The following is a 15338-nucleotide window of genomic DNA, read 5'->3' as shown; positions in this document are numbered from 1 at the left end:
TTCTGCCTCTCTGAACGCCTCCTTCATCAAAAATGACATCACTTACATGTGCTTGTTAAATGCTGTATTTCATGGATTCCTACCTTCATTCTGCCTGCCTTGTCCTCCAGCACAAAGGGCATTTCCTAATTATGTGACTTCATGTGATATTAAAGTCCACAGCAAAATGGTGCAGGTGGACCTTGCAAGCAGCTGCTTTGGGGCTTAGATCTAAATTCAAGAGGTATTTTTCCTGCACCTGTCCTTTGTTACTGGGTGATCTCAACACACAGCAGCAGAGAACAGGTATTTCACAAGGATTTCACATTTGAAGTCCACAGATTCTGTGATTACACTTTCACAAGCCCGTGGTAACTACTGCAATATCTAAGTATGGGTTACCATAAAGTTTATTCCATAATATCCATACTGAGAAAAACAAAGAATCAAGTACCCACTAATATTTGCAGAATAGGTTTAGAGCTCAGAATTTTAGGCACTTTGGACAGCTTTGAAGCAAGTCTAGCTAAATTGCATTAGTAATTGCATAAGAACAATCAGTGACTAATTAAATCTTCTTTCTGGATGCAGATTACTGGCTGAAGATCTATGTAGTAACACTACACTGTGGTGTACTCATTTGAATTAATTATTGCAATCACCAAGAAAGGAACCCCAAAACCGCCTCTCCACGGTTAAACAAGATCCAGGCTGAGTAGGTTTTTCCAATTTAGGGTATTCTTGGCAAAAGAATAATACAGAATTTCCATTAAAAACTGTAGCAGTACTGCTTCTTCCTTTCAATTTCATTAGCTGCTCCCACTGACAAATGATCAACTAATAGTAGCTCTGCAACAGTGCAGCCAAATTGAACATTACTCTTGGATTAGAGAGAAATAAGTCTTGTATCTACTGGCTGAAATCAAAGGGCAGTAAATCAATGTTTCACTTTTGCCCTGGTTACACAAGTGTAGCTTGTGTAGCTTTTAGGCTGCTTCTCCCCCACTCAGGTGCACATCTCTTTCATGCTCCAAATTGGCTTGTACCACCTTATTGCTGTATTGCAGATGTATTCCAGTGCAATCTAAACCAAACTCATGGTTTCCCTCTGTAGGCTTGGAAAAGTTTCCTTGTAGCTTAACACTAAGTAAAGTAAGCAGAGCAAACCTGTCCAGGCCATCCCTCCCAGGTCCCACAGAGACCCCCACACAAAGTTCCACAGCTGATCTTAGCTGAGAAGCAAGCAGCAGGAGCAGAGTAAGCTGTTTACACAATAATCTTATGTGTATAATTAACAAATATCCCAGGTAATGAACCTCAAAACTCAGATCTCCAAGGGCACCACGTGTATCTGCCTCTCAATTGAAGTTTTGTGTTTTGAGCAGTAACATCCCTTAGTTTATATTACTAACAAACCAACTGAGCTTGAACAGTTTTGCAGAGATTGCTTCTATTTATAAAAGGCTACACGTGTGGCATCCTTGGACAAACATGAAGAGTATTTCTATTAGCATCTTGAAAAGGACTTGAAACAAAAATAGAAAAATTGCTCGTATATTCATGTACAAAGACTCAGAGGCCCACCCTGATCTAATTGAGACACTCTCGTTCCTATTTCCATATGACCTTAATCTCTGTTTATTAGGAAAAAGAAAGGAGGCTGCTACTGGCATAGATCACACACTGACTACAGCTGTGGCCCATGTACAGGAATAACTTCCACTGCAGTAGCTCTTCTGCCTTTTTAAAACAGGATTTCCACTGAGCACTGAAATGCCACTGCAGTGGCTGCACACAGAGCTGGAAATCCTCAGCTGAGCATCCCAGGCACTCACTGCCACAACAGAGATGATTCTCCCTTTCCCTTTCTCAAACTACATAAAGAAAAGATATGCCTGTTAGTAAGAAATACCAGGGGTTTTCCTAAAGGAATGAATTTTAATAGCTTTCAGAAATGTCCTTTATTGCCAACTTTGCTGGTCCCCTTGGAAGCAAAGACCACAGAACCAACCATTTAAAAGCAGTAAAACTGAGGCTTCTTAGAGCATTAAAAAAGGCCCCAACAAACCAAACTGCTTTTCACACTTCAGTTAAATCTCCTCTCCTGTTGAGACTGCCTGTCTTATCTTGCATGACAAGTTTGTCTAGATTCTGTTTACAAAAATTATATAGCAAGATGAAATTGCCACGGCTTAAAAGGACATTTCTTTGTTGTTACAAAAGTAAACATTTTTCAGAAGCTGATGGACATGACAACTGAGATGAGTCAGGTCAACCTGCAAGTGTTACCTCTTCTGAATTGCAGGGAGAGTGGACAGGAAAAACCTGCCATTAAAGATGCATTTAACATGGAAAATGTTAAGATACCTCAGGAGGCTGAGCTGCACTCCCTGAAATCAGTGTGTGCTTGTGAAGTCAGTTTTAAAGTTCACCTGATTAAAAACTGATGCACTTTTTTGCACACCCTTTTCCCTCTGTGTAGTGTTATCTGCATGGCTGTCAGTGAAGCTGCTCCCTACCAGTTCCAGCAACTTCTTGATTTGGTATATGGAACAAAAATAAATAAAAGAAAAATCAGAAATACATTAAAACTCCAAGCAATAAAGTAGGGTGTGGAAGGAAGGTTCAAGAAAGGGGAATTTGTTCTTTTTCACAACTGGTGTTAGCACTGTCAAGTGAAGCCCTGGATGGCTGGGAACAGACAAGGCAGAGGAGCTTTGTGCTCCAAAGGTTCTGGAATTACAGTATCTGATAAGACCATTCATTAGGTACAAGAGGGAAGTGGATAAGCAGATTCCATGTGCTTTCATACACACCAGGAACACCTGGAACTTCTGGCATCATACAAGCAACTGTCCCCAGAGCTCACCCAAATCCACAAGCAGCCTTCAGTAAGTTATGGGGCAAAGCCAAACCATAAGAAGGATGTAAGACCACACTTCAAGGCACAGTTCATGCTGTCCAGCAGCATATCAAGCAGCAACAATCTGAGCTACAATTTCCTTTTTTACTTTCTTTGTTGTGCATTTACTTATCAGCATCCAGTTTTATTTCCTCTAGGCTGGTATAAAACACACCTGTGTTACAGATGAAGCTCCATGACATCTGTAATACACGTTTTAAATCACATTTTAGCATTTGTTCTAACTGAAATGAAAACACTGAAATGGCAGAAGTGAACATCTGGAACTGGAGGTCACTGAAGACTTCAAAATACTTCCAGTAAGAAAAACATTCTGGATACAAATCAAATTCACTAAAGCAAAGATAATCTTCTATTAGCTTGACCTTTGCTAGTGACTAAACAAACTCAAGGCATAAAAGCAGACGATACTTTCCCCTTTTTGATCTGTGAACATACGCAAGTCATGGGAGGAAAAGATCTAACAGATAGTTCAAGATCTCTAGGTATACATATAATTATATTTCCATTAACTACCATCCAGCATGGTTACTACAGTTTTGAACTTTAAAGTGCTGTTGCATATTTATTTTAAGGCTGTTCCAGTACAGGATCAGATAATTGCAGGAGCAGGGGAGTGTTTATGATTTAAGAGGTGCATTTATCATAAAAGTACCTGAATTCATATACAGCTACAGAAATGCTGAGTCCTCCAGTTCATGAAATAACAGTATCATGATATACAAATGTGGGAAGAATATCATTTTTTCTTGAAGTGTTCATTAACTGAAGCCAAGCTTTCCTTTCTGTTAAGGTAAGTCCACCAGGCCTGCTATAGAGCACAGCTGAACAGCACAGGTATGGGCTATTTCTCTATTTCTTTCCCATCCCTACTGTGACTTCAACTTCAGTTGCTCTTCTACACCACTTCATCACTCCTCAGTTGTTTCCTGAAGTTATTGATATTAAACTCCCTGTGGCACAGGCTGCATTAGAGTGCCAGCTGTAAATGTCTGTGGTGTATACCTGTGATTACCTCCCATTATGGCTCTTAAGAACAAAGTTAAAGTCTCATTTTCAGTACTGAATGAATGAGTTTTTCGCCTTATTTGTGCTTTCACTTCACCCAGAAAATAACTCATTTTATTATTCCATTTGAAGGAATAATATACAGCAGTATTACTACCATTATATCAAAAAAGTAGTGGCACCTGGACCTTTGTTATGGACTACATGGACTCAAAGATGCTGCATGCTGCAGAAAATACAGTCTGAAAATGGGTATTTTATCAGAAACTTCTAGTCTACAATATTCAATGAGAGAATGACAAACTTTTTCCTCCTTACTAAAATGAGCCACAGTTTTCCCTTAAACCCACGTGCTTTTAGCTTGCTGTGTAATGTATAGACACAGGCATTGCAGCTGCTGAACTAACTCAGAGGTTCTCAGAACTAACACCTACAGTAAGAAGCCAATTCAAACAGGTGAGGAGAACTATTAGCTCCAGAATAATTACAGAATCCCTTAGGCTGGAAAAGTCCTTTCAGATCATGGATTCCAACCATTCACTGGGTGACATTATGCTTACTGACAATTAGGTTGCATTCTCTCCTAATACTGAAGTTACACAAATAAGGTGTCAAGTTCTTGAAACTCTGGGTCTTTGAATGAACACACTGAGGTTTACATCATAGCAGTTGGTAGTGCAAGGCAGATTTCACTGAAATAGGTTATCTCTAACAAAAAGCCTGATGAGAAAATGAAGAAAAAGAGGGTGTTGGTAGAAATAATTTCAGTTCTGTTAGAACTGAATCGCTCTGGATTCTTGCAGTGTTAGGAAGAATTGGTTCTTCCTTCATTATGCCATATGATTTGCTCATGTAAGTAAATTAATCTAATCATTCTATATAACATTATTGATAGGTTCCTTCATAGAGCTTGGAGTTACCACTTGTTTACTCTCCTGCTGTGACAACTCAGACCCTGTATTTGTTCCTGAAGGAACACACATGGAGTGCTAAAAGCCTATGATAATGTAACTGTGATATTTAGTTGCCTTTCCAGGCAATAATCTTGATAGCTAAAGAGTTTAGTTCCCCCTCATAAAACCAAAAGGAATATACCAGTGATAAAGTGAACCCTAAATGGTTAGCTGAGGGAAAAGAATAAAGGAGAACCTATAATGGAATTTTCCCAAAGTATAACAGTACCACTGATCTCCACCACCACGAACTAATAGTGGACACCGTGTCTCAAACACTCTTTATGTGCTACTTTTTAGCAAAGGTGTTTGAACAATAGCTAAAAATAAAGACCACATTGCAAAAAAATCTATCCCTGGCCTTCAAGTTCAAAGAGCTTTTTATTTAGTAGAAGACACAACGTTTGACTTGAGCCCACAAACGTGTCCAGGGAGAAAGCCAAGTCAGATCCTCTGTTTTCATACATGTTATTCAGAAATGGTTTCAGTGCCCTGAAAGGTTTAGTTCTTCTATTCAGTAAATGGTTTAAAAATAGTTGTTATTATTCCATTTTCCCACACATTTTAACCTCTATTATTCAGTTCTACCACACTGAAGTTGCTCAAAACCCTGACAACCCAGTGAGCTGATCTGCACCCAAAGTTTGATATGAGGTCCCACCCATCATGTATTTACACAGGTTACTTCATTAACAGACACAGCAGCCTTAGCTTAGAGCTTAATGATACAAATAAGGAAGTAATAAACACACATGTAAATCTTCATTTAATTATTTGATCATTGTCTTATGCTATGACAAGCAAGCATGGATTTATCAAGAGCACTGCTTAAAGTATTGTTAGGCCAGTGTTCCAACTGCTGCATATCAGAGATCTATCCAACATCAAACAGGTTGTGCAAATCAACACATCTGAAAATTCAGGTCTATCTTAGCCTTTAATAACATATCACAACAAAAAGATCTGCAGGACACAACACAACCTGTGGAAAAAGATAAAAAATGGAAACGCTCAGGAAAGGGGAAAAAAATCACCTCCACACAAAAGACACTGATCTCACTAATACTGCTTGCTTTGATGCCATGACAAAGAGAGGTTTTACTAAAACTGCTCAGCATGAAAAACAACACCAATTGCATACAAATTCATCTGAGTATTTTTGAATGGACAGGACTTCAGATCCTGCCTGACAACAGTTGCTCAATTATGTGTTACTTTTATTACACACAAGACTTGGCAGAGAACGTATGTCTGGGACAGTCCTCAAAAAATGTACTAACACTCCGAGATACACAGGCCAAGTTACAATATGGAGAGATCCTTAAAATACTTCATTTTGCATGTAAATATTCACCAATAACAGAGGGAGCAGAGTGAAGTTTGAGATTTGGTAATAAATTAAAGCCAGTTGCTTCTTCTGTACAGTAATAAATTGTAAAACGAACATCTCTGTTGATGTCCTGCAGCCAAAAGGATGTTTCAACAACAACTGTGTTACCAGGAAAGTCTTACATCACTAAGCAATTTGTAGCTCTGCACTGGAAGTATCATATGAAAACAAGCACACAGCTTCCAAAACAACCTCAGCATATATCCATTTCCCAAGCAGCAGGAAAAATAAATGCCAGCATTAAGACGCCCTTTTTTTTTTTTTACTATGAAACCATTTAACATTCACCACGCCAGTGTTAACAAAGTTCATCACCAAAGACAGCTTCAGCTTCTGTCCTGGGCTTGCCTGCAAGCATCAAACTATAATTAGATGCCCAAATGATGAATGATAGGCAGATACTTGTACCAGTTCTTGAGGCTTGACCAGTTCTCAACACAGTATAATATCCTGAAAGCATTTACCAGTACTTCATACCAAATGCATTGAAAACAAGCAATGAGAAATCAAGGCACGTTAAGAGCATAACTTCAGTGTCAAAATCTGTTCTGATGTAAGAAACTGTTAGACAAAACAACATCTAAATTTTATTCTGAAATCCTACATTGAGATTACCACACTAGTGATGAGCATTTTGAAACATCGAGAATCATATCACAGCCAAACCACAAAAGATAATGACATAGACACATACTCCCACTCTCACAGAGCCTTCTGCTTCCAACAGCTTCACTGAGCTTGGTTAAAAATTAGCAAAGGCAAAACAAAGAAAGAAATAATAAAACTTCAAAATAAGTGAAACAATGAAACTTAATATGCAATAGCCATATTTTCACCTTCCCAAAAGGCAGCTTAGTCAGGGCTTTCAGAGCAGAGTTTTGCAGTATCTCTCTGGAAGCACTGACACCTCTGCAGGGAGGCTGCGATACCCCGGCACAGGAAGGGCTTGGAGCGACAGAACTCCAGTGCATGTACAGGGAGAGGAGACAGAGCCGAAGCACTACAGCGCTCACATATTAATGTAACTACAGGAGAGCTGCAAGCCGACAGCCAGAGCTCAATTCTGCATTTAAGGGAGATGAGAATGAGAGAAGAGGAAACGGGAGGAAAAAGTTTAGCCTCTCTCCTTCAAACAAATGTAAATTCGTTCATTAGATCCTCAGGCTTTTAGGAACAGTTACATAAAAACAAGTGGAATCGGTGATGCTTAGAATAGGATTCCTTCCACTTGGAAAGGCTTTGCGGGATAAACGCTGGGAGAGGCGCGAGGCTGCCGAAGAGGCCACTCTGCCTGCCGGAGTGCGGGGCTTGGCTGGCGGACACACGGGATAGTCCCGCACCGCCCTGCTGTGCCCCAGCCCTGCCCGCACACACGGGATAGCTCCGCACCGCCCTGCCCCAGCCCTGGCCGCACACACGGGCTGGCCCCGCACCGCTGTGCCCCAGCCCTGCCCTGCCCTGCCCTGGCCGCACACACGGGCTGGCCCCGCACCGCTGTGCCCCAGCCCTGCCCTGCCCTGGCCGCACACACGGGCTGGCCCCGCACCGCTGTGCCCCAGCCCTGCCCTGCCCTGCCCTGGCCGCACACACGGGCTGGCCCCGCACCGCTGTGCCCCAGCCCTGCCCTGCCCTGCCCTGGCCGCACACACGGGCTGGCCCCGCACCGCTGTGCCCCAGCCCTGCCCTGCCCTGGCCGCACACACGGGCTGGCCCCGCACCGCTGTGCCCCAGCCCTGCCCTGCCCTGGCCGCACACACGGGCTGGCTCCGCACCGTCCTGCCCCAGCTCTGCCGGCACAAACGGGATAGCTCCGCACCGCTGTGCCCCAGCCCTGCCCGCACACACAGGATAGCCCCGCACCACCCGGCCCCAGCCCTGCCGGCACACACAGACGGGCTGCGGGGCTCTGGCATCTCTGCCGCACACAGCCCCCTGCTGCGGGAGGCTGATGGGGTTTATATGCCATGAAATGGTGGCTCTGTCTGTCAGGCGCATTTGACGATACCAAGCGATCGTGAGGCTCTGCAAAGCGAAGCCGGGCAGGGAGCGCGGGAGGCACGGCAGGAGCGGGACCAGCAGCAGCAGGGCCTGCAGGACGGCCAAGCCCCGCAGCCTCCCGCGCCGGGCCGGGCGGCTCCAGCCCGGCCCCCCCTCCGCCAGAGCGGTACTTACGTGAAAACAAAAAATAAAGTAGTCGAACCCACTAATAAGGCAGCTGCAGTGGAGACCGGGATGTATTTAGTAGGTTTAAACCTCTTTCCAGTGCTGCTGGGCATCCTGTAGTTTACACATCACTATGTAAATCCGACCCGAGAGGAGGGCGCCGGGAGGATGCGGGTCCCTCCGGCGCGGGGAGAGCGGGACCCGGGCGGCAGGGAGGGACGGGAGAGGGACGGGAGCAGCTGACCTCCAGCACAGGAAATCCCACCCACACCGCCCAGCCCACTCGGCTGATGTCAACCAGCCCCTTAAGGTAGCGCTGCGGGGAGACGGGGAGCGGAGCCAGCGCGGAGCTGCGGGAGGGCAGGGGAGCCGCCCCCGCTCGGGGCGCGCCCTCCCGCAGCGGGGCAGCCCCTGCGGAGAGCGGGGCTCCAACTCTCTCCATTTTACAAGAAAAAGGAAAAAAAGGCACTGTATCGAGCTGCACAAGGCGCTGTGTGGGACATTACGGCCCGTGCAGCAGCTCCTGCACGGCAGGCTCTGGAGGCGGTGCGGGCGCGGCTCCGCTGCGGCACCGCGCGGGGCCCTGCGGGACACGGGCAGGACGGGCCAGCTGGGCACAGACCGTGCGGGGCTGGCTACTTTAGATTCTGCTAAACCCACTCACACTATTAAGGGAATTGCTGCAGTCTGCCAAATTTAACTGATTCCATGGTCGCTAACAGAGCGCGAACATAACTGAAATTGCAGTATACGCTGTTCTTTTTAAATCTACCCATTAGCATCAAGAGGCAGACAAGAGGTAATTTAAGGTAACATCAGAAAGTTCACCGATTCGGCATCCCTAAGAGCAGAGTGTGAATGGCTCCTCTGTTCACACTCGGGGCACCACCCAGCAGCTCGCCTCAGTCAGAAGGAAACCCTCAGATGGGAAAAGTGGTTCAAGGCCACCTGGAAGTTTACAAATCAAGACCAGGAGCTGCAGCTCCCTCCCTCCCTCCTGCTCTCTTCCTCAGCTAATTCCCCTTTTGCAGCTGCCAACATGCAGATAAAGTAACCACTTCGTAAGACAACAAAAGCCACATTTCCAGCGTTCTGCTGGGTGTTGTTACAAGCAAGCTTGCCCTAGGAGGTATACACTGCAGTTCTGTTCTGAAAGGACATTATCATTTCTCATTTCAAGAGTCCACAGTCCTAAAAGTCTTAAGAACAGAGCACGTACAACCCAACCAAAAAGCCGTCAGGGCCCTCAACTTTGCTGTTTGAAAAAAAAAAATCAAACAAAATTTCGAGCATCAGCTTTAACAAAAGCAAAGCCAGCAAGTTCCAGCCTCAGGACATATGGCTATGTGAAATCTCAGCTATGTTAACAACTGCCCCACTTCAGGGAAGGAAAAAAATAATACATTCTCTAGCCCTGTAGAAGAACATTAAAAATGTCAAGTTTTATCCTTAAGGGACTGAAGCCAGAAGGCAACTTAAAATGATCTCCAGACTAAGACTTTTGAGGAAAGGGAGGGACAACATCTACCAAGGTATTTCTGAATGCTTGGAGGACACTGAATGTTTCCTATGCTTCACTACTTCTTGTCATGCTGCCTTATTGAAATTAATTACTCTTAAAATCCTTGTAACTAATCAAAAGGTCAACAATTTCACACAGAACCAGGCTCTGCATAATAATCTGAATGCCTTCAGGCACAGCTACAGGAGGATGTTAAGTTGGATCAAGAGCATACTTGGGAAGCAAATCTCTCAGTCGCCTTCACTTACCAGGTTTGATGCTACTGCTGAGTGGTCTCCAAGGAGGTAAACTGGGTTCCTTTTGAACCTTTTGAGCAGAACGAGCCTGGAAGATCCATTTCAGGAGCACTCAGGTGAGGAGTTACTTTAGCACCACTTGCATGGCAAAAAGCAGAGACTTCACCACGTAAATAATTTCAAGCTCCTTCCTCCTTCCCACTCAAGCAGCAGCCTTGGTGAAGAATTTTAGTTGCAAACAAAACTGATTAATTTTCCACTGATATTTTTATCTGAAAAATATTATCCCTAAGCAGCACTATAGACCTTTTATGAAGTTTGTTCAGCATTCTGTAATAGAATGTGCAATACGCACAAGTTTATTTTAAGATTCATATTTGGAGCTTGATGATTTATTTAAATTTCATTATTTTTAAGGACTAAGCCCTTCTGCAACAGTAACATCCCTTCATGTGAATACAGCAGTTATCCTTAAGGAGACTATGCCCACTCCACACCTCAGTACCTTCAACTGTATTTTCCCCCAAGGATTCCTTCCTCTCTAGAAACTCTGCTTGTCAAAGGCAGCTTTGCAAGTGGGGAGGATTCAGGGCTTCTGCTCCTTCCACCCTTCAGAATGGTTTTCCCTTCATTGCTCTGACACTAATGCAGATCTCACTGTAGCAGCCCCAATTTGGAGGCCCAGTCTTTCCAGCCACTCCTGCTCTCAAAGCTTCTCAGCAGCAAATTTGGCACTTTTTTCCTCCAGATCTCCCAATCACGAGACAGTTCTACAGATGGAGACTAAAGATAACCCTGTGAGTATGTGGCATCAGGGCACAAAGAATTGTAGCTTACAGAGCAACAAGAAGGGACACATCTCCAAACTTCAACTGATCTTGAAGAACACAGTGCCAGTCTGCTCTGGGCTGCACAACCATGCTGTGGATCACACCACTGGTGCTGTGCAGCAGAGCAGAACCACCATTTCCACAAGAGGCCTGAGACATTCTCTGTTACAAGCCTACAGTGTTATGCTGAATTCTGCTTTTTTCTGGGGCACGTCGCAGATCAGCTATCAGAAAGCAATAATTTTCTGTAATTTGGTGTCCAACAGTTCACCTCATTTCCTTCCCACTAACACTCCAGCTCTCAAGAACAGTCTGTTTTCAGGAGAGCATAAAGCACTGCTGAGCAAGTCTCAATCTCATTATTATAAGCCAAGTGTGTTTAAAGCCATGAGGTGACTTTACCAGTCAAACTGTAGGGATGTCTGAGGAGGACTTGACTAAAGCAGAACAGACATGTCTCAGAGTTGCTCTCCTGGAACACCTTTATTCCAGGGACTGACTGCAGGTTCTGGATTCACACTACCTTACCAGCATGCCAGAAAATTTTGGCAGCACTCAGGTAAACAGCAATGGCAGCACAAGTTAGGGAAAGATTTAATGACTAGACAAAGAACAAATAGAGCTACAAAGAGCAACCTAAAAATAACCTGGCAGGGCATGGCTAGTAATTGCATGTCTTTGTGCAAGACTTTACTGAGGCTTTACCCCAAGTGAGAAGCTGTGTTGGAGCCACATGGCAGGGGACCACTCTGAGCTGGTAAGATGAAAGGAACCTCATAACAGAGCAAGCATCAAAAAACCTTGATTGCCATGCAATTTTCATATCAAATAATGGTACTACTATTAGCTGGAAATCTTAGCTATATGGTTAAGAAAATTCTTTCATTTTGCACACTTCAAAGTACTGAAAATCCCTGGAATACTTTATTGGTCACTATGCAATTTAGCTCCTAGCTCATATTTGCTGTTGTCATTGAACAGTGACCACAATAAATAATTCTACTTTTCTTGCTGGATTTGCTTACTACAATAAATGCATTTGCCAGTCCATGTAGTACTGGTGACCTGCAAACTGTTCAGGGCCACTGGCAGAACTCTCAAGGATCAGCAATCAGTTTAGTAAAGCCTATTTTTTCCTCAAATTTGCAGTGCTTAGAACAGAGGACATCTGGATCATTTTGAGCTGCACAGTCTTGCCAAGAAGTCCAAGCAGGGCCAGATAGTTCTGGGGACAAGCCAGACCTACTAAGTTACCCACTGGAACTTTAATATGACAATTTTCATTTAGTTCTCAATTTCTTACCAGATGATAAATCAAGAAATTATTGCCTAATAATGACTTTTCAGTGGCCTAAACAGATATCCCACAAAGTTTTCTAGATTTTTCCAATAGATATTTTCCAAGGAATAACATTTGCCCAGAACAGAACTCCTGTATTTTCCAACTGCAGTGATGGGGCATGTCAAGTTGCATTTACTATGTGACTTTTGTAACTCCACAGACTGATTCCTAAACAATCCCCACAAGAAACCACTTACCTCAGAATGATGTAGGCCTCCAAATAGTTTTGAAAATTCACCAACTATCCTGTTTAAAACCATTAAGTGTAATTCTCCACTGAAATATCAGTCTAAATGATGCTGCTGAAACTGAAAGCCACCAGTGTTCATATACCAGCAACCAAGATATTAAAAGTGATAAGCACTATTATATGAAGCACTGTAACTAATTATACCTGGTATAAGAGTCTTGAGAAATATCCTTAAAAAATAAAAAATATTCAGTCATTTTAATGTCCAATCCATCTTTGTTGATGTTTGTAATAGCCATATTTGCTTTCATGAAAAAACAGCATTAGAAAATTACAAGCTTTTAACTACTTGAAAGGAGGTCAGGCAGCACAACATGAAAAGGCAAGAACTCGTGACACCACCAGCTTCTGTTAGATCATAAGTAAATTACACATCCTGATACAGAAGTTAATATCCATGATGAATCAGCTGATGTAAGTTTGTAGAGTCAAGACTGATAAACAAGCTGGACTTCTCCAGCTTGAAAGCTGAAAACATGTTTAGGATTATGACATTCAGAAAATACTTGCAGTAGTCAGACACCCCCCACAAAGTTTGCTGTGTGTAACATGTAATCCAGATTTGTGCTACCACCTTGCCTGTACTAAAACATTTTATTAACACCACAGAAAATACACCCCACACACATTAACTTCACCATTAATACCTAAAAAAGTATTTCTACAATTGTGATTTATTTATGGATCTGAAATAGGTTGCACTTTCACTAGGAGACTGCAGCAAACTAGTTAGACAGATCTTTCAAATACAAACAGGTCTTCAGTGGTTAATGTTGACTGTGATAGAACTGGCCAAAGATAGTCTGTGCTTAAATAGTATAGTCTAAAATAGCCTCTACCTAAATGTGCATATTGTAAAAATGTGGCAGTGCTCATAAATCTGATGCACAGCTGTAGATACAAATAACTATTCAACACTTAAACATAAGGATTTTTGTACCTGTGCTTGTCAGTTTTCACAACTTCAAGATATCCTTATTCTGTATTTGCACAAGTTGCTTACTTGAGAGAGCATCTTGTTTTCACATGAACCAGTCTCAGAAATCACTTACATGTGCAATCCACTCTACAGCTGATTACTTCAAACTTTTCTTCATCAAGCAAAGTAATTCTGCTCTGTTGTAGTTACCTCTCCTTAGCTCCTTCCTCTGAAAATTATACATTGTCAAAGATTTAGTTAATGTTGGTAAAAGACTGGCAGTCCCTCTCATTTCTGTTTTAAAGAGAAATTCTAGCTAAATATAATTAGACCTGACTTTAAAGTAAATCCTAAATAAATAATCATAAAAAATTGTTTATGCACACTTTACTTTACTGAGCTAGTGCAAATTTACACATAGACAAGACCTTAGAAATTTTAAAACACTACAACTGCAAACCTCACCCTCCTCCTGTCCTCTACATAGATCTTTCCATGATGAAGGTATGTGTGAAAATTAAACCCTCATTTTTCAGTTGAATCCTTCACATTTTTACATTAAACAAGTTTCAAGGCATCTAGTGACAAAATTCAAAAAACTACTCAGACTCATTTTTGCCCTTTACATCCAGGTATTCCTTGAGCATGTTGCATCAAAAATAGAGATTCACAACATTCTCATATCTGCACAGTGTCGAGAAGAATTTTAATTTTCTGAGGCTTTGGTATCACAGAGACCTTGTGTTTAATACAAGCTACCTTATCACATAGGAAAAAAGAATCTTTATTTATTATTAAAACACAACAAATTGTGTCATTTGCAAAGTGTGAATGGGATACTGAGTATCACTAAGACAAGCTTATTCCTGAAGGAAAAAAAAAGACAACTTGTTAGGCTGGTCTTCAAAATAACTAACATGGGATGATTTAGAGAGAACTACTTTGAATTAATTTCTCTAAGTAGACAAGTCCTTAACTATCTGCCAAGAAGATACTTTTTGATGCTTGTCAAAACTTAATGATTTCAAAGTTAAATTCATGACTCAGATGTCCTCAGATACTCATCCAGCTCTACACACACAAACCCATCAGTGCCACCACAGGCTGGGTCACTAAGCCTGGCCTGTACAGCATGTTCTAAACCTGAAGCAAGGGGGAAATTTGTACAAATTGCAGACTTTAGCACCTTACACTGCCTTACCAACCCTCTTATATTTTCCTTCTTTATCAAAAATAGATGAAAACCTTCTAAAAATATTGTTGTATCTTGTGTAAGATTCATTACTCTGTTACTGAAGTTGGAAATGCCTAAAAAGTCTTGATTTTTTATCCAGCTGCTTTAGCAACACTAAATTCCTCATTATTTTAGTTTACATTTAAACATGCTATGAGTTACTTTGCCTCACTGAAGTAAAAAAGAAAGTAGTCACTGTTCAACTGCAGGTGTTAAAGTAGCTTAGAATCCAGTTCACCTCTAAAATCCTAGAAACAAATTCTCAACACACTTCTGTGAAGTGCAGAAATTAAAGATTTGTTGAATTTTTGTGAATTACAGAAGTTTCTGCATGATCTATTTTTACTATGACACAAAACCTTCAAGCAGGTTCAGACATTAATCACACTGAAGTTATTGCCATTTCAGAAACAAGTACAAGGCAACTGATGTATCTGAATAGGTGCTCACAAATTTTGAGGCAGCTTTTGCACTACAACTCTGCATTTTGCCAAAGGACTGTTGCACTTTTGCAGCAGTTATTGCATGACAAGGCAGGCCAAATTCTCCCATCTCAGTAACCCTGTCAGCAGTGGAGGTGGAGGGAAAA

General features: G+C 42.3%; 1 protein-coding gene across 2 annotated transcripts in view; it reads right to left on the bottom strand.

The window, feature by feature from the left end:
• The window catches only part of ZDHHC8 (zinc finger DHHC-type palmitoyltransferase 8), a 112291-nt gene extending 103658 nt beyond the window's left edge, over positions 1 to 8633 (bottom strand). Inside the window, exon 1 of one of the 2 annotated variants that reach the window (XM_071571985.1) lies at positions 8426 to 8633. In XM_071571985.1, coding sequence (XP_071428086.1) covers positions 8426 to 8529 — 104 coding nt within the window. In that variant the 5' untranslated portion in view covers positions 8530 to 8633. The remainder of the gene's footprint in view (positions 1 to 8425) is intronic. The other variant, XM_071571986.1, reaches the window with a different exon arrangement.
• Between the last annotated feature and the right edge of the window lie 6705 nt (positions 8634 to 15338).

Source organism: Pithys albifrons, chromosome 17 (genome assembly GCF_047495875.1).
Source record: "Pithys albifrons albifrons isolate INPA30051 chromosome 17, PitAlb_v1, whole genome shotgun sequence".
Classification (NCBI taxonomy): domain Eukaryota; kingdom Metazoa; phylum Chordata; class Aves; order Passeriformes; family Thamnophilidae; genus Pithys; species Pithys albifrons.
This window is presented reverse-complemented; position numbering and strand designations above follow the sequence as displayed.